The sequence below is a fragment of the Drosophila sulfurigaster genome, chromosome 2R (genome assembly GCF_023558435.1).
Source record: "Drosophila sulfurigaster albostrigata strain 15112-1811.04 chromosome 2R, ASM2355843v2, whole genome shotgun sequence".
Lineage (NCBI taxonomy): Eukaryota > Metazoa > Arthropoda > Insecta > Diptera > Drosophilidae > Drosophila > Drosophila sulfurigaster.
In genome coordinates, this window is record NC_084882.1 from 4275002 (window position 1) to 4298282 (window position 23281).

The following is a 23281-nucleotide window of genomic DNA, read 5'->3' on the forward strand; positions in this document are numbered from 1 at the left end:
TTATTTCCCTGTTGATTATGTTTCCACTTTCTAATTTGGTTATTGTTTGTGTTAGTGTCTGAAGCTGGATTGGCACTATTCCAATTCCGCTTTCCAGAATTGTCTTGTCTCTGTCTAAGGTAAATATCCCTTTCCTTAATTGCCAATCTATAAGCTTCTCTGAGATTCTCATAGACCTAATCGTGCCTCCAAGCGGACCTCTAAGGCCCGTCAAAAATACGTGCAGACTTGCACTGGAAAACATTTGTTTTTTAGTCTTAACTAATAATGGTTCGGACTCTTCGTTTTCCGCTAACCTATGGAGTGCTGCATTACAGCTTGAAATCTGGTCATAAAGGTTTTGAATAGAGAGGTTCTTTTGAGCCAATCCGTGCAGTTCGCACATTAGGGTTGACTCATCTCTCTTGTCCGCACAGTGAATTAGTAATGTTTCTTTAATGTCGTCCCAGTTCAGAGTAGTTCCTACCTCCTTCAAAATGTCGTTGGCTTTCCCTTCAATCTTGTTCCTAATTGCCCTGAGGAGCATTTGTCCTTAGGGGGTCTGATCAGCCCCCCTGATGAACAGTAGAATTTCTTCTACATTAGATATGAAATCGTTAAGATCCTCGGGTTTACCGTCAAAAGCCTTCAAAAATCTAATTTGGTCCGGGACTCTCAAGGATTGGAAAATGTCGGCTGGTCGGTCAATTGTCATGTTCTGGTTAGGGGAAGGGGAACTGGAGGAAGAGTTCATATTAGAAGTGTCACTAGGTGCCCTAGGTAATAAGTCCTGATTGGAATTTGGTGCACTATTCTCAGGCAAGTTACTCGTAGCTCTGGTCCTGTTACTAGGTAACAGTTTGCCTTTTATCGTCGACATTAAATAAAAAGGGTGTCCGAGTACTGAACTTTTAATATATCTATCTATAAAAGTTTGTGAGTGTGTGTGTGTGTGTATGTGGCTTAAAAGTAGCTTAGTTTATTAACTTAATGGCTTACTCGCCGTTTTTTATTTGGACAATGAGTCGGATTCTGGAATTAAATATCAAATTAGTATAAGCCTTAAAGTTCAGTGAATATTTGTTATAATTGCGAATTGTGTTTAGTACAATTAGGTGCTGTGTGATAGACCGGTAATGTAGTGTTGTTGTGTTTTTTCATTTACTAAAAATAAAGCAATATAAATTAGTTTTATATTGATTGTTTCGTTTGGGTATAAATAAGTATGTTTATTATTCGTCATATATGTATGTATGTATACATATTCCCTTTTTATTATGATTTGGTTTCAGAAAAAATTTTTTTTTTATAGCCGCTCATCTATCGCCAACGCGTAAGTGCATATGTGTGTACATTGCTAATCAAACATGATTCACAGCATACAAACAACGCTGTCACATACCAGCGACAGACCAGCGAGCATGTTTGATTTGCCTACAGACCATCTGGCTTCAAACATGTCGAGTATCGGGTTAGAACAAATCTACATACGTGTTACACATCGATCGTGTTTTTCTATCTTTTGTGTTCCCTCATGTTCGCACTGAACATGCAACATCATACAGAATTAGCATATTCGCACTGAATAACTTTTCCGCAGTCGTTGCGTTGGAGCGGCGTAATACATGTTCGCCCTGAACCTGCAGTAGCAACTCCAACACACGACATCGAGTAGCTCAAACCATTTGCCCTAAATGGCTGTGCACTTGTTGTGATTTTGAGCCAACACCAACCTCACAACACGCTGTATCACACCAACTGTCGACACATGTTCGCCCTGAACCTGCGTCAGACCGTATCGGATCCAACAAGAAGTTTGATTCGAACATTTGCACTAAATGATCAAACCAAATTGTTGGCACACTCACAATTACACTTTACACATACATATACAACTTTGTTTCACTTATTTTTGTTTAGGGTTCACTATTTGGCATTTATTACAACTTGATATTTCCGTACTCACTGTCCAACATTTTTAATTCATTATTATGTTATGTATACATTTTTCTTTTTGCACATCGTTTCTTTTCTTTTCTTCCTTTCTTTTTTTTTTTAAACATTATGTTAACAACTATCTTACATTAGAAATAATATTGGTATCCTCATCCTCCGGGAGAAGTTCGAAATGCGGCTGCGCCAGTTATGGTATTTGGTCCCAAGTTATGGTATTTGAGTCCCAATGTTGGTGAAAGCTTGAGTTTTCAAATAAGAATAAACCTTCTTGGTTGAATTGCCTTTTGAGAATAATTCTTTATAATACAGTCGCTTAGGTTCTAGGGTACATGGATACATGGAATAAATGGAATCGGAATCTGCATCGTCGGCAGATTTCGAAAGGCAGCTGGCTTGATCGCTGCCGTTGGGCTATTCCGCTTAGTCGGCAAAATAGTCCAGACGTGGATCAGCATATCCAGCGGATGTCAACAATGTTGCAATAATGTTAACATACCGAGTGACCCATATGGGTCGCTTGTGGCGGTTTGTTGGGCGGAGGCGAGACAGAGGTAGGGGAAGAAGCAGTGGTGGTAACTCGTGCACCCAAAATAAAACGTTGAAAGTCTACAGACCTGCTGTATAACTCGGTACTTAAACCAATATGGATGTACGGCTCCCAGTAATGGGGGAATGTCAGCAATAGTAATATTGACATAATCCAGCGAGCTCAGTCGAAGATCTTGAGAACCATCACAGGGGCACTATGGTACGTTCGCAACGAAAACATACAACGACTTAAACATCCCTCCTGTCAAAGAAGTGATCGCAGAACAGAAGGAAAAGTACTTTACCAAGCTACTGTTGCATCCTAACCACCTGGCGAGAGGTCTAACAAGGTTGAGCAACCAATCACGACTTCTTCGCAATGACTTAACTACCCAGCGACCGACTTGAGGGACGCGCAACCAGAATGCAGTCTTAACACACTGTTAGCTAAATTTTAATGTTAAGATTCGTAAACTTATTGTTAGTCTCAAAATTAAGGAGAAAATTCAATAAATAAAAGCAAAGTCCTAAAAAAAAAAAAAAATACCATCACTCTCGTGATGGATGGCATCCAAGGAGCACTACCGGAAATCTATTTTAATTCTGTCTCGCTTTTGAGTACTACTGCTGTGTGGCAGGTGCGGCGCAGAATCGATCCTGTATCGATCTGGGTCACCTGTCGTCTATGGTGATAACAAACCATCAGGTCAGCACACATCCACCGCCACTCAAATGGAAACGGAACAAATAGTAAACCTAAACAACAAAGAGAAACTACATAGACAACAATGCTAACCTAATATCACAGTTTTATCACAGGATTTGTTCGTAGTTGCCAGTGGCAACTTGCCACCAGGCTACGATGGAACGTTGCAAACTCTCTACTACATAAGTAAGACTGACACACGCCCATGAACCACAACATGAACAGATTCTGTTTCAAAGAAATGACAATAAGATTTGGATCCTGTCACCAAATGGAATCCTGATCAGATCTGCGCAATTATGGGTTACTACCTCGGTCCACATAAGCCATCAGATGATCAAAATTTTACTTGACAAAAGGACATACGCCGCATCTTTGGAAATATATTTTTAATTTTTTTTCTCGAATTAAAATTTCAAAGATTGGGATTATATTGTTACGGACTGGTTATTTTCCCTGGGACCGTGGCGGCTGGCTCATCGGTACTCAGGGGGAGTTCCATCCCTGGCCCGCAGTCCGCACAATCGATAACTCCATCGATACCAAACAGCTGCATTAAAACAGAAAAACTCATCACTAACAATACAAAACAGCTGCCGCGCAATTGAAAGATGTGCTAAACAAAAGGAAATATAAAACAAACTATTGACAACGGTAAGTACAAAGAAAACGACAATAATATACAACTTACTGATCCTTCTTATGTTTGAATAGGGCCACTTTTGGACCCCGGCGTACCCACCCTGCCTGAGATGGCCACATCGGCGTCGTCCACTACTTCATTGGCTGCTCCTCATCCGGTGTAGTGCTGTGGAATTCCCTTCCCCTCCATGACGAGAAAACTCACACTTTAATTTACATTTTTTGGATTTCATTACGGCAACACGGGACAGGATTCGAAACAAAACAAAAACAAGGTGGACAAAGCAAAGAAGCAACAACGGAGTATGGGACAACTTGTATATAGTAACATATTATATGTGACAGTAGCGGAAACAAGAATATGGGTATTTATGTTTTTAATATATACAAATTAACAAAAATTGATTAGTTTTTGTTTTTAAAAAAGCCAAGTGCTATATTCAGGAGTTGGATTAGAACTAACTTAAACAATCTAAATTATTAAAAATAAAGCTCTGCTGCTGACTTCTTGTGGTTCGTCGCTGTCGCCGTCGGATGAAGCCGCTGCGGTTGTCGCGCTGGGTGTTGGGTGTCCGAGACTCGGTCCCATGGTTTGGGCGTTACGCGAGGTGCTGGGCATTGTAGATGGTTTCTGATGACGAGGCACACGTGGCTACGGTTATGTGCAGGTGCGCCGTTGGTTTGGTCGTTGCTTCCACGGTGTCTTATGCTGAATCGGAGCGTGTGTTGTTTCGGTGCATTGGAGTGCATTGGCACTGGCGGTGCATTGCTATGGGCTTTGGTAATGTGTGGCCTTTACTCCTCCCCCTTTAAACGGACGTCCTCGGCCGCCAGTTGAACTTGACTTTGATTTGTTGGTGGATGGTTTACTGGGTTGATGATTACTTTCGCTGATCTTGATTTTAGAGCTCGAATTGCCAGTATGATTATGGACATCGGCAAGAAGATGTAAATACTAATGTTGGTGATTGTATTTATCTCTTGGTCTTCCTTCATAAGCTGGATTTTTGCAGTGTTGTTGAAGTTGAGTTCCTTCACCATTTCCAGCGGTAAGACTTGTTCTATCTTGCTCTTGTTGACAACGATTTGTAGCATAGGTGGTAAGGTGTTTGTATAAGAGGTTTATTTTATTGTGATCGATGCATTTTTGGTTTGGACAAGGTTGATCGTTCCATCAAAGATGATTCCGGGTAGAATTTCTTCGTGTTCCGGGATATGTTGACTTTTTATTCGCAGACAGCTAGGTTGTTTATTTGCAGGAGTGCAGCTTCGCAGGTATTATTACTTAGGTATTTTAAATTGACTTATTGACTTATCATTAATTGTTTCGCAAATTTTTTTGATTCCAAATATTGTTTCATTACATTGAATTAATAAGCCGAACTTGATTTTATTACCTACATTTTCTTTTTTTTTATTGATTTTATTAATATTCTTTGACAAAGGTTATCTTCTATTGTGGGCAGACTGATAATATAAAGAATGTCTTTTCCATTTGAAGCTACTTTAATTTCTGTGAATTTTTCACTAACATTTCAATGAATTGAATTTTAATAGTTGGTAGTAGAATGGAATTAACTGCATAAATCATATTTCTAAGTTCTTCTTATAAATTTTCAATTTATATTTTAGAGTTTCTATTTCGATATTATTGGTTGATTGACTTTCTTTTGTTAATTTTAGTATGGCGTTTGGGTTTTCTCGGATTTCTTTAATTTTGTCGCTAAAAAGGATGTTTATTACTACTTGCTTATTATTATTTTTTAATTGTTCGTTCATTTTATTTAGAATGATCTCGTGATCTGGGCTTCCGGCTAACCATTTCCAGGCGGAGCCGAGCATATTTATTGACCTTCGTGTTCTTATGTTATTTGGTCTTAACCTATTTAAACCGTCTCTTATTTGTGTTAATTCGAGGTTAATGAATGGAGTGAGGTGATACGGAAGAGATGAGTTGATGGAGTTTTCAAGAATTTGTAATGCTTTTTCATATTTGTAAATGTTGAAAACATGTAATATTTTGAATGAACTGCTCTGAATAGCTGCGGGCCCAATTTTGATGGTTACCAGCTGTGAGTTGGTGTAGTCTAAAATGGTCGCCGCTACGAGGCATGACGGTAAAAACAACAAACTGTAAATATGAATTAATTTTTCAAATTATTTTTGTGAACTATTTTCCCTGATTTCGTTTTAATGGTAGAGTTACCATTTTCTGCAACTATTTCTTTTTTATATCTCGAGGAAATTTTGGAGTCTAATCTTTTGTTGATTTTGTCGTAAACTTCTTCTCCTATTGCATATGATTTGGGGATGTTTTTGCTAGCATTTTGGTAATTTAGATCGGATATTTGTGTACCTTTGATTTTGCTTCTAATTTCTTCCCTTTTCTTTTCTATTGATTCTGGAGTGTTGGTTATATTACTTCTAAAAAATGTTTCAATGGGTTTTTCTTTAGCTATCGAATGTATTGATTGGTTGTATTCTTGGGTTGCGTTGAACAGTAGGTCTGTGAGGGTAAGTTCGTCATGGTCTTTCTTAAGACATCTAAGAATTTCGGTTAGTATAGAATGGAATCGTTCTATTTGTCCATTACTAGTAGAAGAATACAGCGGTGTCGTGAAAATAGATATGTTTAGTTGGTTTTCCAACATTTGATGGATGCTGAATTTAAGGCTCTTTCATTGTCCATTACGACTACTTTAGGTATCCCAAACGCTATAAACATCCCTCAATGGAATCATTATGTCTTGGGAAGCTCTGGATTTCAGAACCTTCACTTGAGCATATTTGGGAAATTTGTCGATGCCTGTCAGGACATTGAGTTTTTCCGTAATGTCAATATGGATCAATTGTCCGGGGTATAGCGGAATTGTAGTGGATTGTATAGCGCCTTTCGGATGATTTCTATCATATTTCGATTCCTTACATGTTAAGCATGTCGTGGCTATTGCAATTACTTTTTTATTCATTTGGGGGAAAAATAATTTTCTGAGGATTTCTTCCTTATTTTCTTTAGCGTTGCGATGCGCTCTTTTATGTTCCTGTACTATTAAATCATTTTGCCTGCTTTCTGAATAAACGTATTCTACTATACCCCGTGCGAATCGGATTCTATAAGAAATAAAATGTAATGGATACAAATTTTGAATCTTTCCAATGATATTTTCGGAAGTGTAAATTCCATTCAGTATCTTTCTCTGTGTAAGATGGTCTTTTTACTATGTGTCTATGATAAGTCAGAAATGGGATTTCGAAATTGTATGATGGAGTATTATCAGTTAGTAAGAATAACTGGTTTTTGAAAACATTGATGGGACTTTCTACGGAATATATCAGGTTATGGGAAGAGCTATCGTCACTATGGACCGTTGCTAAGGAGGATAGACTGTTTATCTCATGTCTTACCGGTGTTGGATAGCTAAGGATAATATCTGCTGAACTAAGAGATACTTTAAGTTTGTTGAAAGCTAAAATAGCCTCTTGATTTAGCTGAATCTGAATCTTTATCGGATATTCTTGTTGAGACTCGACCGCCTATTCGTCTGAGAAGTGAGGTAAGAGGCTTTGCTAGTTTCGCATAGTCTCTTATGAAACGTCAGTAATATCCAGACAAACCTAAGAATGATCTTAATTCTTTTAGAGAATTGGGTATAGGGAACTCGGAAATAGCCTTAACCTTGTGAATCCCAAGAAATTGAATTCTTTCTTAAAAAATACGCACTTATCCATTTTGACTTTCATGTTCGCGTTTTGCAGCGTTAAAAAGACTTGTCCTAAATGGTTTGCATGTTCCTCCTCTGTTTTGTTAAAGATGATTATGTCATCTATATAAACATAACAGATCTTCCCGATATGATCTCTTGGAATGTCGTCTGGAGCTCTTTGGAAGATGGATGGTGAATTTTTAAGCCCGAAAGGAAGGCGAGTGATTTCGAACTTTCCTGCAAATGCTATCTTTTCAATGTCTTGTTCTTTTAACAGAATTTGATGAAACCCGCTCTTTAGGTCGAGCACTGTGAAGAACTTATTGCTCCCTAACTGCGCGATGATTTCTCCTATCTCAGGAATTGGGTATCGGTCAGAAAATGTTTCAGCGTTTAGCTTACGGTAATCAATTACAATTCTGTATTTTCTTTTCCCAGAAGCGTCTGCTTTCTTTGATACAACCCAAATTGGGCATTGTACAGGGATCTAGAAGGTCTGATTATACCGTCGTCTAACATCTCTTGAAGCTGCTTTTCAACTTCTTTGTTTGAGCGACATAGGGTATAGATAGTGTTTGGTGTGAATTGGCTTATCTGACGTAGTTCGAATTTCTCCGACTACTTTAGTGGAGTATGCCAATATTTCGTTTGGCTCTGCAAAAAAGCGTTCCGTAATTTGCGGCCAATTTGTTTATTATTGTCCTTTTTTTTCGGACATATGGTCAGTACGGATTTTAATGTTATTTATTGATTGAGCTGGAAGTTGCTGGATGCGAAATTGTCTGTCACCATTTACTCTAAGAATGTCGTTTCTCACATTAATAACAACGTTAAGTTGTTTCATGGTATCGTTGCCAAGCATAGCATGGAAGGTTTTTAGAGTTGGTAGTAAAAAGAATCGGATTGGAATATCGTGAAGACGAAACAGGTGGAATCTATTAACGAAGGTTGAATGTAGTTCTGATTGGAGCCGGTATCTATTACAAAATTAAGGTGCCTTCCATCCCTCGTTCTACATTGATAATATGGAAGTGAGGAACGGTTTAGACTAAAAAAATTGACATCAGACAAGTCTGTCGTTCCTATTTCGGTGTCATGACAGGTTTGTTCCATATCATCATATGAGTCTGAGAAGCCTGCTGATTCCATGCATGCGTAATATTCTTGTTCACCACTGTTGTTATCATATGCGTCTGCATTCAATTCTTATTCTGTTGGGTAGTCAATGTAATTTTGCTCTTCAGTGTACTGTTCTGTTGGGTCTCCTGTATTGATATGTCGTTGGAATTTTAGTGGTGGTCCCGAAGGTGGAGGGGGACGTTTACCAGCGGTAAAATCTTGTTGTGGGCGATTCATATATTTTACCCTTGCTGAATGGATTGAACCATCGACTTCCATTGGTATTGGTCTTGGTTCTAGTTTTGGAACTAGTGTGCGCGGAGGCACTGAGTATAGTGGTCTATACTAAAACTGCTGTTGTGATAGTTGAGAAAAGTGTCTTGCTTGTTAGTCTTGTTAGCGGGAGGCAGTGCATAACAAGGTCTTGGATCGAAATTTCGCCATTGACTCTGATTGTTGTTATGCATCGGTTTGATCGCTATATGCTTAGCACACGTTTGACTTGTAAATTGCCTAGGTGGTATAGGTGGCGATGGATGCCTACCTTTTGGCAAGAAAGCATTTCTGTGATCCTGATTGTCAAGTAGGTTATACAGATGCAATGCGTTGCTAAGGTCTCGAGGTTCCTTAACGGCGAAAGTATCAAGGGCTTTGCCTCGGTAACTATTCGTCAAAGCTCTTATGGAGTCTGCATAATCTTCTTGTACGCCAACTTGATTGAGTATCAAGGATAGTTGGTGGTACACTGATTGGTAATATTCCATAATGGACAATCTGCCTTGAGTTAACGAGAACAATTGGTATTCGAGAGTCTTTAGATCTCGCTTATCCGCGTAGTGTTCTGTTAATCATTTGGAAATGGATTTCCAATTCAAGGGGGTGTTGTATGATTCCAACACAGTTTCCGCTTCGCCTACTACATACGTACAGCTAACGTAACTAAGTATCTATGCATCAGCTCTTGTCCTGCGAACATGGCCATAATTCTGTCGACATTTTTCTTTCAAGATCCGAAAGAAGTTCTGTCTCCCGAAAATTCCTTGATTAGACGCGTTACGTCTGGTACTTTCTCTAACTCACAATTCTGTGTGGGGCTTACGTATGGTATGTCGGTTAATGGTTCCTCTGCCTCTAGTCCTAAAGCTTGTCTAATGACTTGACCTCCCTGAAGGATGTCAGTTATCAAGGTTCTTATAACATCCCTTAACTCTGGAGTGGCTATAGGTGTGCTAACCATGGTCGGAACAGCTCTCTGTCGACTAGTGCCTGCAATACCTAACCCTGCCATTGCTTCCGAAGAGGAAAAATACGCTTAGCACGATTGATGATATCGATGAAGGTGAGATGTGGCTTATGGTTAGGTTTATGTGTTTCTAATTGAGACAGTGTATAATATTTTTATTTGTATTTAAATTCAGTGGCTGGTTTGCTCCTTCTATCTTCGAGGGTCCGGTAGGAATCGCAAGATTGAAGTTTGTTATGAGGGTTATGAGGGTCGTATATTTTGTTATCGTTTTACTTTAGTTGATCTTTTGTTCTTAAAACTAGTTTAGTTTTATCGTGTGTTTAATACGTTATAGTTATATATATTGAATTTTATATATTGTGAATTTTTCGCTTGCAAATATTGCTTTTGTTTCACTTTTAATTTTATATTTTTTTTATTAAATTCAATTTTCATTTTCTTTTTTCGTTATGTTATTTACTTTGCTTGTTTTGCTTTCTTTTCACAGTTTTATTTGTATTTAATCCTTTTTATCCTGTGGCGACAGCGACTAAGGTTCCTCGGTGACACACGGTTGTTAAATAGCAACTAATTGTGGCGCTCTCACTTTAACAACTTGACCTTCGGGCAATTTTCTCGCATCGCGATGACGCCCTGATCGGGCACCAATTAACAAAAATTGATTAGATTTTTGTTTTTAAAAAAAGCCAAGTGCTTTATTCAGGAGTTGGATTAGAACTAACTTAAACATTGGAGTGCATTGGCACTGGCGATGCATGGCTATGGGTTTTGGTAATGTGTGGCCTTAACTTACACATAGTTAAGTGTATGTATATATATGTATGTAAGTCGCTTAATTGTCAACCTTAACCTACCTAAGAGCTCATGGTGAAGGGGCGATATGATGATACTACAATATACATATATCTTTATAAATAAATATACACAGCGCGCACCTGTTTAGATGCAAAATGCTGATCTGAATAATTTTTTGTTTAACCCCTACTCTGCCGTTCTACAACAAAACAGCGATTTACTTTAATTTTTTAATTAACGTTTGTATTTAGATTTTTAGGTGAGTTTTTAATTTTGTTTTCTGTTCTTTTCAAGTAGATATACCCGCTACCCATAGGGTATTATAACTTTGTGCCGGCAGGAAATGTATGTAACAGGTAGAAGGAGGCATCTCCGACCCTATAAAGTATATATATTCTTGATCAGCATCAACAGCCGAGACGATCTAGCCATGTCCGTCTGTGTGTCTGTCTGTCTGTCCGTCTGTCCGTATGAACACCTAGATCTCAGAGACTATAAGAGATAGAGCAATAATTCTCGACAGCCTTTGTTGTTTGCACACAGATCAAGTTTGTCTCAAATTTTTACCACGCCCACTTCCGCCTCCACAAATCAAAAAAATCGAATAACAAGCGTAATTTTAAAGCTAGAGTTAATTTTGGTATATACAATAATAATTGTAGTAGTTATGATTCCTGAAAATTTGGTTGCGATCAGATAAACATTATTAAAGAAATACTTTTGTATGGGCAAAAATGCCTACTTACTAGGGGTCTCAGTTGCTTTGGCTGATAATCTGGTATATTGTGCCATCTATGGTATACATATTTTGAGCGCGGTGCTATATCGATATACCATTCGGTATATTTGTAGTATTTTTGTAGTATATTTGGTATATTTAGAGAATAATACCGTAAAATATATTGCTTTTATTCAAAATGGGTAGCGGGTATCTCACAGTCGAGTACACTTGACTGTATGTTAGCTTTCTTAATCATTATCATTTTTGATGCGTTGATTCATTTTGTAATAATCGAATACTCTAGTTATAATACGAATCATAAATTAACGAGTAGTAAGTAAGCACAGCGAAACGGTCAGCAGACAAATAAAGTTCTCAAACCCCAAAATAGGCAGTCAGCGTAATGCCAAATTTGTTATTGTTTCAGTTTATGGTCAACGACAATTCGAGCTCGATCGATCAATCTGCTACCACTAATGAATGCATTGCAAGGAATATGTCGCATGAAAAGTGATCTCGGAGTGGGCCTGGTGTCGCCGCACTGACTCACCAGTCGGGCTCCTACTCCTGGCTCAGCGTTGGCTGCGTCGTCTGACGTTTGTTGGTGTTGCTCCGGCTGGTGGTGCTCCGTCCCTCGTCGCTCGTCGTTGCTACTGTCCTGTGCGTCGCCTCACTGCGACGGTTGTCTGCACTCGGGCTTCTGTCCAGCGGCGATTGTTGCCGTTGGGTGATTTTAAAAAAGAAAACGCGCGTTTCAACCAGCAAAGGAAATCGAACAGCACTATTTTTTTGAACCGTTCCAACCTCGTTGTCAAATCAACTCCGCGATCAAGAAAAATCCACATTCCAAATCTCCAGTGAAAAAAATTGACGTTCTCCTTTACTCTCATCTTTAACAGGAGGAGCAACGTAAAACTCCCTCCCTTCCCTTGAGTTACCATTCATATCACCTAATTTCGGCATGCGTTATATCGATAACCCCCCCAACACTGCTGGCACAAACGATATCTAATAGCCTATTTCCACTACACTCAGTTTTTTTTAGGTTTTTCAAAGTCCCGTTTCGGGGTTTCTATTGGCACGAACCGAAAAATATGGGCAACGGTAAATTTCTCAATATGGCCGCTCTGAAATGTCAGCTGTTCAAAGCACGAGTTGGCGAACAATTCAAAAAACAGCACGCGCATTTCTAAAATGGAAATTTTTCTTAAATTGCAAGATTTTTATGAGTATTTTGGCAAAAATTTTGGCTCATCTAAAATATAAAAAAAAAAGCAAAATAAAATTTTTACTTTTCTATTTTCATACCTTGGCGCTTTTGTTGCCTAGTCTAGTATTTAAATTTTTCATAAAATATGGTCACACATATTTTTTTTAACAAATGGTTCTGTTCCACCAGACATAAATTTTGTATCAGTTAGAAATTAAACCATGACTAGCACTGGAAAATATCGCATACAGTCGATTTGCGATGTTTCGTGTCAATTGAGAAAATATGTATGCGCCAATGTAAGGTCCATCACTACGTAAACAGTTATATATTGTGAATCTCAATTTGTGATTCAGCCAAATTTCTAAGCGAAGAAGAACTTTCCATAGTACCTCTAATAAAAACCTTTGAAAATTTATACAATGGTGATCCTGATATAATATCCCAATGGAACCAACTCTTTAAATCAGGGAAAATAAAAAGATATTCGTAAATTTTGGACAGACATTGAAAGTAAGAAAAAGGTGTTGACGAACCGCTTTTTAGGAGCTTAATAGAATTCATAAACAACTTGATGTCTGGTGCTGCAGAACGAAAGTTTTTTTAAATTTCTTATAAATTTCTAAATTGCCAAATAAATTTGAATTTAAGACACTAAATAACATAATTGTATTGCAAGGAATTGATTGATTGTAAAGACCTTCACTATGTTTGGTCTACAAAAGACTGTTCATTTTTAAAAATTAACTAAGATAGTATAAAATTTGATTCATTATTATTCGAGTGAAAGTTCTGTTTTTGATTTATTTATGTTTGAAAAGTATAATTGATTAAATAGAAGTTCTGTTTTTGTTTTCTTCTATATAGTAAATACTATACTATAATTTGAAAAAAAAAAATGAAATATGAAATAATAAAAGATAATTTAAAAAAACGTTAACAAAATATAGTATTAAAAAATACCGAAAAAAGATTGGTGGTACATTTTTGCTAAAATTGGTGAATTTTTTCAAGCTTTCCAGCTTTGCTTGGCATTCAACTTGAAATATGCCACGCCAGGAAAATGCTGCTCAAGTTGGAAGGTTGGATTGCGGCTGATGAAATAATCTTGTGTTCCAAACCGTCTTATCCAAGATAGTCGAGCACACTCGACTGTGAGATACCACCTACCCATTTTCAATAAAAGCAAAATATTGCGGTATTATTCTCAAAATATACCGAAAATACAGTAAAACGATTTCCTACAAAAATTTTGCAAAAAAGTTTTTATACCCGCTACCTATAGGGTAGAAGGTTATTATAACTTTGTGCCGGCAGGAAATGTATGTAACAGGTAGAAGGAGGCATCTCCGACCCTATAAAGTATATATATTCTTGATCAGCGTCAATAGCCGAGACGATGCCATGTCCGTCTGTGTGTCTGTCCGTCTGTGTGTCTGTCCGTATGAAACACTGGATCTCAGAGACTATAAGAGATAGAGCTATAATTTTTTTCGACAGCATTTGTTATGTTTGCACGCAGATCAAGTTTGTTTAAAATTTTTGCCACGCCCACTTCCGCCCCCGCAAATCAAAAAAATCGAATAACAAGCGTAATTTTAAAGTTAGAGTTCCGAATTTTGGTATATATATAATATATATATATATATAATAACTATATATATATATATAATAACTACTATAGTAGTTATGATTTCTAAAAATTTGGTTGCGATCAGATAAAAATTGTCGAAGTTATTAAAGAAATACTTTTGTATGGGCAAAAACGCCTACTTACTAGGGGTCTTAGTTGCTTTGACTGACAATCTGGTATATTGTGCCGTCTATGGTATATTTCGAATACAGTACTATGTCGATATACCAAATATACCATGTGGTATATTTTTAGTATTTTTGCAGTATAGTTGGTATATTTTGAGAAAATATCGCAAAATATATTTCTTTTATTCAAAATGGGTAGCGGGTATCTCACAGTCGAGTACACTCGACTGTAGCTTTCTTACTTGTTATAATTTAAATTATATTTTTTGTTTACACTTTGTACTAAGTCAAAACAAAAAATGTAGTGTATTATAACGTTCTTCAGTAATTTCAATCTTTTAAATAAAGAAATTGTTTTATTTGACTAGCTTGGCTGACAGGAGATGTTTGTAGCAGGCAGGAGCGTTCTCCGACCCTCTGCAAACAGCTGTTAACACATTCCTTTTCATCCGATGTTGATCTCTATTAGTTTTCATTCATGCTTAAAAAACTGACGATAAGTTTCACCTAAATTACGTTGGAGTTTTGTCATCTTAAGTTTAAGTTTAATTTGCGATGCAAGGCCGACTTCAAAATGCTTCAATGAATAATAATAAGAATATAAAGAAAAATGGTTATATTGCTTAGTAAATATTTCCTAATGTACAACCGACCAAAACAAAAATTGGTTAACTGATATCAGTAACAATTTTACTCATTAAAATGAATACATAAGTATGTACACATATGTATTGTTTATCTACTTCAGCTTGCTGAAAAGACTGTGCGCCACACAATGATCCAACTCGGCGACATAGTCGAAAAGTTCCTCAACACAGGTTTCTGTTGTTTTTGAGCGGCCGTTCACGCGATCATTGCATTCCTGGTATTTGTTGTACAAGGATTCAATGTGACCCTTAGTTTGGCAAGATTCCTATGCAAAAAAAAATGTGGTGAAAATTGAAAATAAAGTTAGTTCACCGTCTGCCCAAATAAGTACTTACTCTAAGCGCACTTTGCGGGTCAACTAATTCCGCTTCCTCGTCATCTGCCCTCACAACGGGAAGTCCGAAAGATTTCCAGAATGCCATTTTCTTGTCAGCTGCAAATGTAATTTATATTAACACTCTAGGCAAATTCGAATGTACTGTTTTATTATGCGTACAAATACGCATGTGTAAGTTTATAATTTTTGACATTTAAGGATAAGAAGATGAATAAAAAATGCTAATAAAAGCAATGCAAACCGTAATGACATGTTAGAAAATGCGGACTAGTAAGAAATTAAGGAGAAACAAATTAAAACCTTTAGTGAATAGTAGCTGTGATGCAACCACGACGGATCGAATACTAGTAGCGTTGCCAGACAGTAGCATTTGCAATAATAGGCACTTCTCCCAAGCCAATAATTTTAGCACGCCGTCATTAGACGATTACATACAACGATATTTACAGAAACTTAAAAATAATCTAATACAAAATAAAATGTTTACTAAACTGTGCTAAACATCTACTAAAATAAAAGGGATGCAAATTTACGATATACCGGTATACTAAAATAAATCTCATGCTGGTATTAACTTTAATTTTGTTTACATCATTTTTGTTTTACATATATTATTTTTTTTTTTTTTAATTTTGATGCATAACTTAAGTGAAGAATATACCTTTTTACCCTCAATTTTTTTTTAAATAAAACTCAATAAAATATTACTAGGTAGGCACTGTATATTAGGTAGACTTGTTTAATAAAAACAGTATATTGAAACATCTAAAGACGGTCACACTGATTAGACCTCGTTTTTTCTGTGTATTTTTTATTGGACTGACAAAGTGCTTTATATGTTGTTATAATTTGGGATTTCTTGAATCTTTTGATGGCATAATTACAATGAGCGTTGTTTAGGATTTCCAAACGATTTCCAACAATTGGAATGTCGCAATCTTTAGAAGGAAACTGAAATAACTTGATTTTATATCACCGCATGCATCTCTCTTCAATACACACATACTGTGTCCATAGTGTGTGTCGTCCGCCAACATCGTCTTCAGTCTTTAACAAAAGTAAGTGTAGAATTGTCTGGAGCGTTGATTTGATTTACTCAATTCAATTGTGCACAGTAAGCGTTCAGTTCGTTTAGGAATGCAATTACAACATTTTTTTTTCTATCTGTAGGAACACTTTCGATACATTTCGTAAACGTGGCCACAGAACAACTAAGCTATGGAATCCAGTAACAATACCTTGTATTTCACGAACGGAGAGCGAGAGCGGGAGCCTACGTCTGGTGATCAGCAGGCACAAGTTAGTATTCAAGGCTATAGGGATGCTGGCGGGACAGGATTTCAGACACGAATGCATCGCAACTTTAAACTGCTGGCGGATCCACAACTTCTAAAATGTGGCTCTAAACTATATCGCTACGATGGTATGGTTCCTGGAGATCCCACATATCCGACAATCACTCCCCGAGATCCTCGGAATCCTCTTATTCGGATTAGAGCTAAGCCCGTCGAGCCCATAATGTTGATTGTACCACGGTATTTATTAATAGTTGCAACTTTTCATTTTTTTCCGTCATCTAATTTTATATTGTTGTTCACAGCTTTGTAATAGATGCGGATTATGTTGGCCAGCCACCAGCTATTGAAGTGACGGTAATCAATCTCAACGATAATATCGATAAACAGTTTCTGTCCAGCCTTTTAGACAAATGCGGATCCACCGATGAAATCATTATATATCATCATCCGACTACAAACAAGCATTTGGGCATTGCACGAATTGTTTTTGAGAGCACTAAGGGAGCTCGACAATTTGTCGAGAAATACAATCAAAAGTCGGTGATGGGAAAAGTAAGTTTTGCAGAATTCAGTTAGGCGCATCAGTTATGAACTATCTCCGTTTCTCACCAACACACAGATATTAAATGTATTCTGCGATCCATTTGGCGCTATCTTGAAGAAATCGATTGAAAATTTAACGAATCCTCCCAACAATCAAACAAGATCTCACATTGACGCAACACAAGCTGTTTTATCATCAAAGGATCTTGAATATGTTGAAAAGAACGATGCAAATGTTATATGTGGAAGTAGCTACAATGCATTTAAAAGGAATGACGGTTTTGCAGGTGAAATCGATGGAGATCAGCGACATAGGGATCGGGAACGAGAACGATTGTTCAACGATCGCACATTACATTCCGTAGATAGAGCTTATGACCGAGAACGTGTTATACGAACTGCGAATAAATATAGCAGCAGTTCGCGTCATGGTCGACATTTCTTTGCTAGACGGTCACGTGAACGAAGTCCAGAGTCATCAAACGGCAGGGAACGATTATACAAAAGAGACAAAGAGAGAGATCGTGAACGGGAACGAGACGCAAGGACATACGATTATTCTCGATCAAAGGGACGGGATAAGTTTCGAGATCACAATAGATCGAGAGATCGGTCGAGGGATCGAATGCGGGAGAGAAGAGATCATCGCTTAAGTTCATCAAAGGAATGTGATTACCGCGAACGAGATCGTGATCGATCTTTCGCCATTGACGGCGAAAAGGATCGCAATAAACGCTACGCAAGTAGTGAATTTACAGAAGATACAAATAGCGCCTATAAGAATCAACACTATTATTCTAGCATTTCGGCATCAAATTCAATCGCGTCTGATAATTATGGATATAGTCAATATTGTTTTGCTTTACCTGACAACAATCAATCATGGACAAGCTCGATGACGATGAGAAGATGGCCCTTGGCACCCCAGCCAGATTCAAATCCTGCGCCGCCACCTCCTCCACCTCCAGAGGAAGAAGAGAATTGGGATGAACCACTGCCGCAGCCATCACAAGCGTTGTCATTCTCATTTCACACAAAGGAAAACTCATATTCATCGGAGTCGGATGTTATAAAATCTATGTCTCCAAAACGTTTAAATAACAGTGCAACAACTCACAATCAAGAGACATTAGGGGAATCCGATGTAAATACAGAAAACGTCGATTTGGACACGCGCATTGCTTTGATATTCAAAGGGAAGACCTTCGGAAATGCACCACCATTTCTTCAAATGGATAGCAGTGATTCTGAAACGGATAAAACAAAAGTTGAAGAACAAATTGAGGCTGTGGAGTCACAGCAGTGTGATTCGAATAGTTCACACACAAACACAAAAAAGATTTTTGAGAAAAATGTGATGGTTCTGCAGAATGGCGCTAGTGATATATCGAGTGACGACGATATTTTGATTAAAAAGGATATAGTAGTTGTTAAAACTCTCATACATAAATCTGAAGGGAACGTTGATAATAATGATGATAATATGTCTTTGTCTAGCTTATCGTCGCATGAGGACACTACAAAGAAGCCAACAGAAGAACCAACAAATCAGCAAAATACTAAAGTAATGCTTGCTGTTGGATACACTGAAACAAATTCAAATCAGAACAATTGTAGTTATTATCACCATTCCGCATATGGAGGATATGGACATTACCCAACTGCGTCGGGATTAACTGGCAAGTATTTCTCAAATACGGCCGCTTACATGCAATCATCATCATACCTACCTGGAGTAGTAAGTACTGCTGATGCCTTTCATTTAGATCCCTATGTGCAAACTTATGGTTATACGCATCCGGATCAAAATGATGAATTCAAACAAAATGTGAAAAAAGTCACGAATTTCATAGTAGAGGAGCTCAAGCAAATCCTAAAGAGAGATGTAAACAAGCGTATGATTGAAATGACGGCTTTTAAAAATTTCGAATCTTGGTGGGATGATAAAACGGAGAAAGCGCGTTCAAAACTCTTACCAACCACTACAGGTGCTGCTGATTCGGTTACACCTAGTATCACTAATAATCAACTTGACACGCGTGTTGCTAATGAGAAGCCGCCTAATATCAACACAATAATCAATAATACTCAACGGGAGATACAAGATTATCAATCATTTTCTAGTATTGGAATCCGTGCAGCTATGCCAAAATTGCCATCGTTTCGACGAGTTCCAAAACATCCTAGTCCTGTTCCAGATAAATTGGAAAGAGACCTTAGTGATCAAGAAGAAATGGTCCAACGATCTGATTCCGAAAAAGAAGATTCAAATATTGGCAATTCTGATGCTCAAAATATGAATTTAAAAGGGCGAACTTTGCAAAGAAATTCAAATAAATTGCGCTTGTCGCAATCCAGTATACGTTTGAAGAGAAAAGGAAGTGCCTCAAGTTTTTTTTCATCATCCACATCATCGTCATCAAATAGCGATGCTGAAAATGATGTGGACGAAATTGCTGGCGGCACTGAAATCGATAAAAGCAGCGATGATGAAAGCTTCGATGATGATTTTCCATCATTATCCCATTCAAATGAAAGGGACAAACTATCAAAAAAGCGTATCCAAAATTTAAAAAATGTTGACGGCAATTTGCAAAATGATTATTCCGACTCAGATGAAGATAATAACCAACCCAATAATCGAATTCAAACTGCAAAGCGAAGTCGAATGAAAAAAATTGATATATATTCCGACACCGATGATGATGAAAATGATCCAAATACGGAAAAACTACGATTAATTACTTCCGTATCGAATGTAATGTCAGCTATACCATCAGATCTTGAAGATATTAGCAAAGATAGTTGTTTTGGCATCGACGAAATTGCCATAGCCAGCAAGACCGATGATAAAATCGATAATGAGTTCCGTCGCTCACCTGCTCCAGTTCCACCACCCGATTACAACGAGGAAACCGTACCAAACTCAAACGCTATATCCGCACAAGCACAAAAACCTCTTTTTGAATACGATCGTATTTATAGTGACAGTGAGGAAGAACGCGAATATCAAGAGAAGAGGCGCAGAAACACAGAGTATATGGCACAAATCGAAAGAGAATTTTTAGAAGAGCAAAAGAAAAATGCTAAGGATCAAAATCCTCCCTCGTTAAGTATGGATCTAAAACTTGAGGTTGACATGAAGATGTCATCAATGGAAATGCCCCCAACACCAGATATTTCGAAACTACCTCCAACACCAGGAGCGAAATTAAAAATAGATTTGGAAGACGATGTATTGACAATCTATACAAAGAAGCTGCGAGATACTGATACTGACAAAAACTGCGATAGCTTGTGTAGACAAGACCATATAAGAAATGCTGAACTCGACGGTGAAAACGGAACTAAAGATTTAAATTCAGCTCAATCGAAAAGTTTGCAACATATAAATGGCAAACAATCACCTGCTTCTTCTTCGGACAGTGGCTCGAGTCAGGCTTCACAGGCCAGTCAAGTTGCTCTTGAGCATTGTTATTCATTACCACCTCAAGCACAAACCGACTCAGCCCGTAATGTTGAAGCCAAGATTAAAAAGGCAGAAGTTACAGCCCACATTTCGCGGCCAGGTCCAGGAAGGCCACGTAAAGACTCTGCTCGTGCTCAAAAAAAAAGAAAGGAAATTACAGGGCGACAAACGAATAAAAAGGTGGATACGGATGGCAGTATGAAAACAACACTTTCTGACTTGGCCCGTCAAACTGCCAAGTTTGTGCCATGTGAAATGTTTAAAACGCGAGATCAAAATGACGAGATGGTCATATTGTACACATTCCTCACAAAAGGCATAGATTTTGAGGATATTAAATACATAAAAATGAGTTATAGTGAGCATTTGCAAAAGGAACCATACGCGTAAGTGTTTTTTTTTTAATTGTTTTTAGCACGAATAATCAGAACTACTCATTTTCAATTTCAGTACCTTTTTAAACAATACTCATTGGGTCAATCATTGTAGTACGGACAGAGCATTCTGGCCACCTCCAAACAAGAAACGTCGGAAAGAAGACGAACTAATGCGCCACAAAACTGGATGTGCTCGTACTGAAGGCTTCTATAAGTTGGACGTACGAGAAAAAGCTAAACACAAATATCATCATACTAAGGCAAACACATATGATTCTCAAAATGATGATCGTTGCGACGAGCCAACGGCGTTAACGAATCATCACCACAACAAATTGATATCAAAAATGCAAGGAATTTCACGTGAAGCACGCTCAAATCAAAGACGTCTATTGACGGCTTTTGGATCAATGGGCGAGTCTGAGCTGTTAAAATTCAATCAACTAAAATTCCGTAAAAAACAACTTAAATTTGCCAAATCGGCTATTCATGACTGGGGATTATTTGCCATGGAACCGATAGCTGCTGATGAAATGGTCATTGAATACGTAGGACAAATGATTCGTCCAGTTGTTGCTGATCTTAGAGAGACCAAATACGAAGCGATTGGCATTGGCAGTTCATATTTATTCCGAATCGATATGGAAACTATTATCGATGCCACAAAATGCGGAAATTTAGCAAGATTTATAAATCACAGCTGCAATGTAAGTATCCGGCATACTCATCAAATCAAAAATAATCTAATTGCCAACATTTTTTTTGTTTTGGATTTCAGCCAAACTGTTACGCTAAAGTCATTACTATAGAGTCTGAAAAAAAAATAGTTATATATTCAAAGCAACCCATTGGAATCAATGAAGAAATTACGTATGACTACAAATTTCCATTGGAGGAGGAAAAAATCCCTTGTTTATGTGGTGCTCAAGGCTGTAGGGGTACACTTAACTAAGACTAATTACAGAGTGTATAAGTCATTTTGTTGGTTGCGATATTATTATTAAATATGTACCATTACATATAATACAATTTCTTTTTTTTAAAAAAGTAAATGAAAATTTGTGTATCTAATTCACTACCCCAAGAACTAAACGATTCACTTCGTCGAAATAGTGTATCACTTTTATTTGTAATGCTTCGTTCACAATATAATAATTTTTTCGGTCCTTTCCAAATATTTATTGTAATAGTATTCCTTGTGGCTTGTACATATACTAATATAGATTATTATTATATATTAAAATGTATAATTTACCATAAAATGCCCATTATCTGTATATTGTTAAGTTAAATAAAACAAATTCTGTACATTATTTCTATACAAAATCAATATTCTTATATTATTATTTTTTAACTGCAAGTTACAGAGATTCATTTACGACATTACATTTTTTATTTATTCAAAATTTGCAGCTGCACGCATGGGTACCAAACGTTAGTGTCGCATATAAGACTAGCACATTATACTATATATTGGATCGCATTCAGTCTTGATGTTGTTTTAGGGATTTTATATATTTTGAGAAAAATTACATTTGATAATGAGAATGACAACCCATTAAAGTTATATTTTGTATGTTTTGTGTTAATGTCTTACATGTTTTAAAACAATTAAGAATTTAATTAGACAATTAAAAAATATATCAAATGTTTATTGCGAACTAGGCTTCAATGTAATTTGCATATCCAATTGGGCCTGCGCAATGTCTCCCAAGGCACTCTGGATTTTTTCAAGCAAAAGTTCTCCCTTTGAAACGACATGCTCAAGTTGCTCAGCAGTTTCTTGGTTTTCAATTTCTAGCCGTTTAAGACTTGAGTTTTGCAGTTCGATTGAACTGTCTTCATTAGGTAAAGACTCAATTAGCGTATCAATGTCCTTAGCACAACGCGCAATCAGTTGAGCAAAAAGTTGCGCGTAATCCTCCTGTGGCGAGTTTTGAATTGGCGTCTGGGAGCCTGTTCTATCAAAATTTGCAAATTTGCTTGGGTACGAAGTTTGTTGAATGACACCAATAGCATTGCAAAAGTGCTCAGCTTGCTAAATTAAAAAACAGCACGTTTTACAAACACTTATTGTTTTAAATGTATTACATACTTGGTTTACAGTATCTTGCAATTGGGTTAGTCTGTCCGCCATCACTAATCACCTTACTTTGAACTACTATGAATTGTAAATAAAAGTTCTCAACTAAATACAGAGTTCGTGCTATCGAGAGTATCGATTGTTATCTATTTCAGTTAG

The 23281-nt window shown here is 37.3% G+C and overlaps 4 protein-coding genes across 5 annotated transcripts in view; 1 reads left to right on the forward strand and 3 right to left on the reverse strand.

Annotated features, from left to right (window-relative positions):
• Positions 1 to 12325, reverse strand: part of LOC133837564 (uncharacterized) — a 37077-nt gene extending 24752 nt beyond the window's left edge. Inside the window, exon 1 of the mRNA XM_062268368.1 lies at positions 11947 to 12325. The gene's annotated coding sequence lies outside the window, so the exon portion shown is untranslated. The remainder of the gene's footprint in view (positions 1 to 11946) is intronic.
• A 2710-nt stretch (positions 12326 to 15035) lies between these two features.
• LOC133835755 (cytochrome b-c1 complex subunit 6, mitochondrial) lies at positions 15036 to 15807 on the reverse strand. 2 transcript variants are annotated; one of them, XM_062265807.1, is made up of 3 exons: positions 15653 to 15807; positions 15351 to 15448; positions 15036 to 15280 (listed from the first exon to the last, which is right to left on the reverse strand). In XM_062265807.1, the coding sequence occupies exons 1-3, from the start codon at positions 15720 to 15722 to the stop codon at positions 15107 to 15109; spliced, it is 342 nt and encodes a 113-aa protein (XP_062121791.1). In that variant the 5' UTR covers positions 15723 to 15807; the 3' UTR covers positions 15036 to 15106. The 2 variants fall into 2 exon arrangements, with proteins under 2 accessions (XP_062121791.1, XP_062121792.1); XM_062265808.1 differs by having other exon boundaries at positions 15594 to 15689.
• A 316-nt stretch (positions 15808 to 16123) lies between these two features.
• Positions 16124 to 22635, forward strand: LOC133835751 (histone-lysine N-methyltransferase SETD1). The gene is made up of 6 exons (XM_062265804.1): positions 16124 to 16410; positions 16523 to 16887; positions 16953 to 17202; positions 17270 to 21048; positions 21113 to 21746; positions 21818 to 22635. Exons 2-6 carry the CDS (start codon positions 16571 to 16573, stop codon positions 21989 to 21991), a joined length of 5154 nt encoding a protein of 1717 aa, XP_062121788.1. The 5' UTR covers positions 16124 to 16410; positions 16523 to 16570; the 3' UTR covers positions 21992 to 22635.
• LOC133835753 (mediator of RNA polymerase II transcription subunit 21) lies at positions 22582 to 23281 on the reverse strand. Its single transcript, XM_062265806.1, has 2 exons — positions 23135 to 23281; positions 22582 to 23077 (listed from the first exon to the last, which is right to left on the reverse strand). Exons 1-2 carry the CDS (start codon positions 23174 to 23176, stop codon positions 22691 to 22693), a joined length of 429 nt encoding a protein of 142 aa, XP_062121790.1. The 5' UTR covers positions 23177 to 23281; the 3' UTR covers positions 22582 to 22690.

What these genes read in the sequence shown, in the direction of transcription:
- LOC133835751 (XM_062265804.1), top strand. Translation starts at nt 16,571, where the DNA reads ATGGAATCCAGTAACAATACCTTGTATTTCACGAACGGAGAGCGAGAG. An exon ending in TTGCAAAAGGAACCATACGC is followed by an intron (nt 21,049 to 21,112) that starts GTAAGTGTTTTT and finishes TTTCAATTTCAG; the next exon opens with TACCTTTTTAAACAATACTC. An exon ending in TTATAAATCACAGCTGCAAT is followed by an intron (nt 21,747 to 21,817) that starts GTAAGTATCCGG and finishes TTTGGATTTCAG; the next exon opens with CCAAACTGTTACGCTAAAGT.
- LOC133835755 (XM_062265807.1), bottom strand. Translation starts at nt 15,722, where the DNA reads ATGCTACTGTCTGGCAACGCTACTAGTATTCGATCCGTCGTGGTTGCA. An exon ending in ACAGCTACTATTCACTAAAG is followed by an intron (nt 15,449 to 15,652) that starts GTTTTAATTTGT and finishes TTACATTTGCAG; the next exon opens with CTGACAAGAAAATGGCATTC. An exon ending in ACCCGCAAAGTGCGCTTAGA is followed by an intron (nt 15,281 to 15,350) that starts GTAAGTACTTAT and finishes TTTTTTGCATAG; the next exon opens with GAATCTTGCCAAACTAAGGG.
- LOC133835753 (XM_062265806.1), bottom strand. Translation starts at nt 23,176, where the DNA reads ATGGCGGACAGACTAACCCAATTGCAAGATACTGTAAACCAA. An exon ending in TGCAAGATACTGTAAACCAA is followed by an intron (nt 23,078 to 23,134) that starts GTATGTAATACA and finishes TTTTTAATTTAG; the next exon opens with CAAGCTGAGCACTTTTGCAA.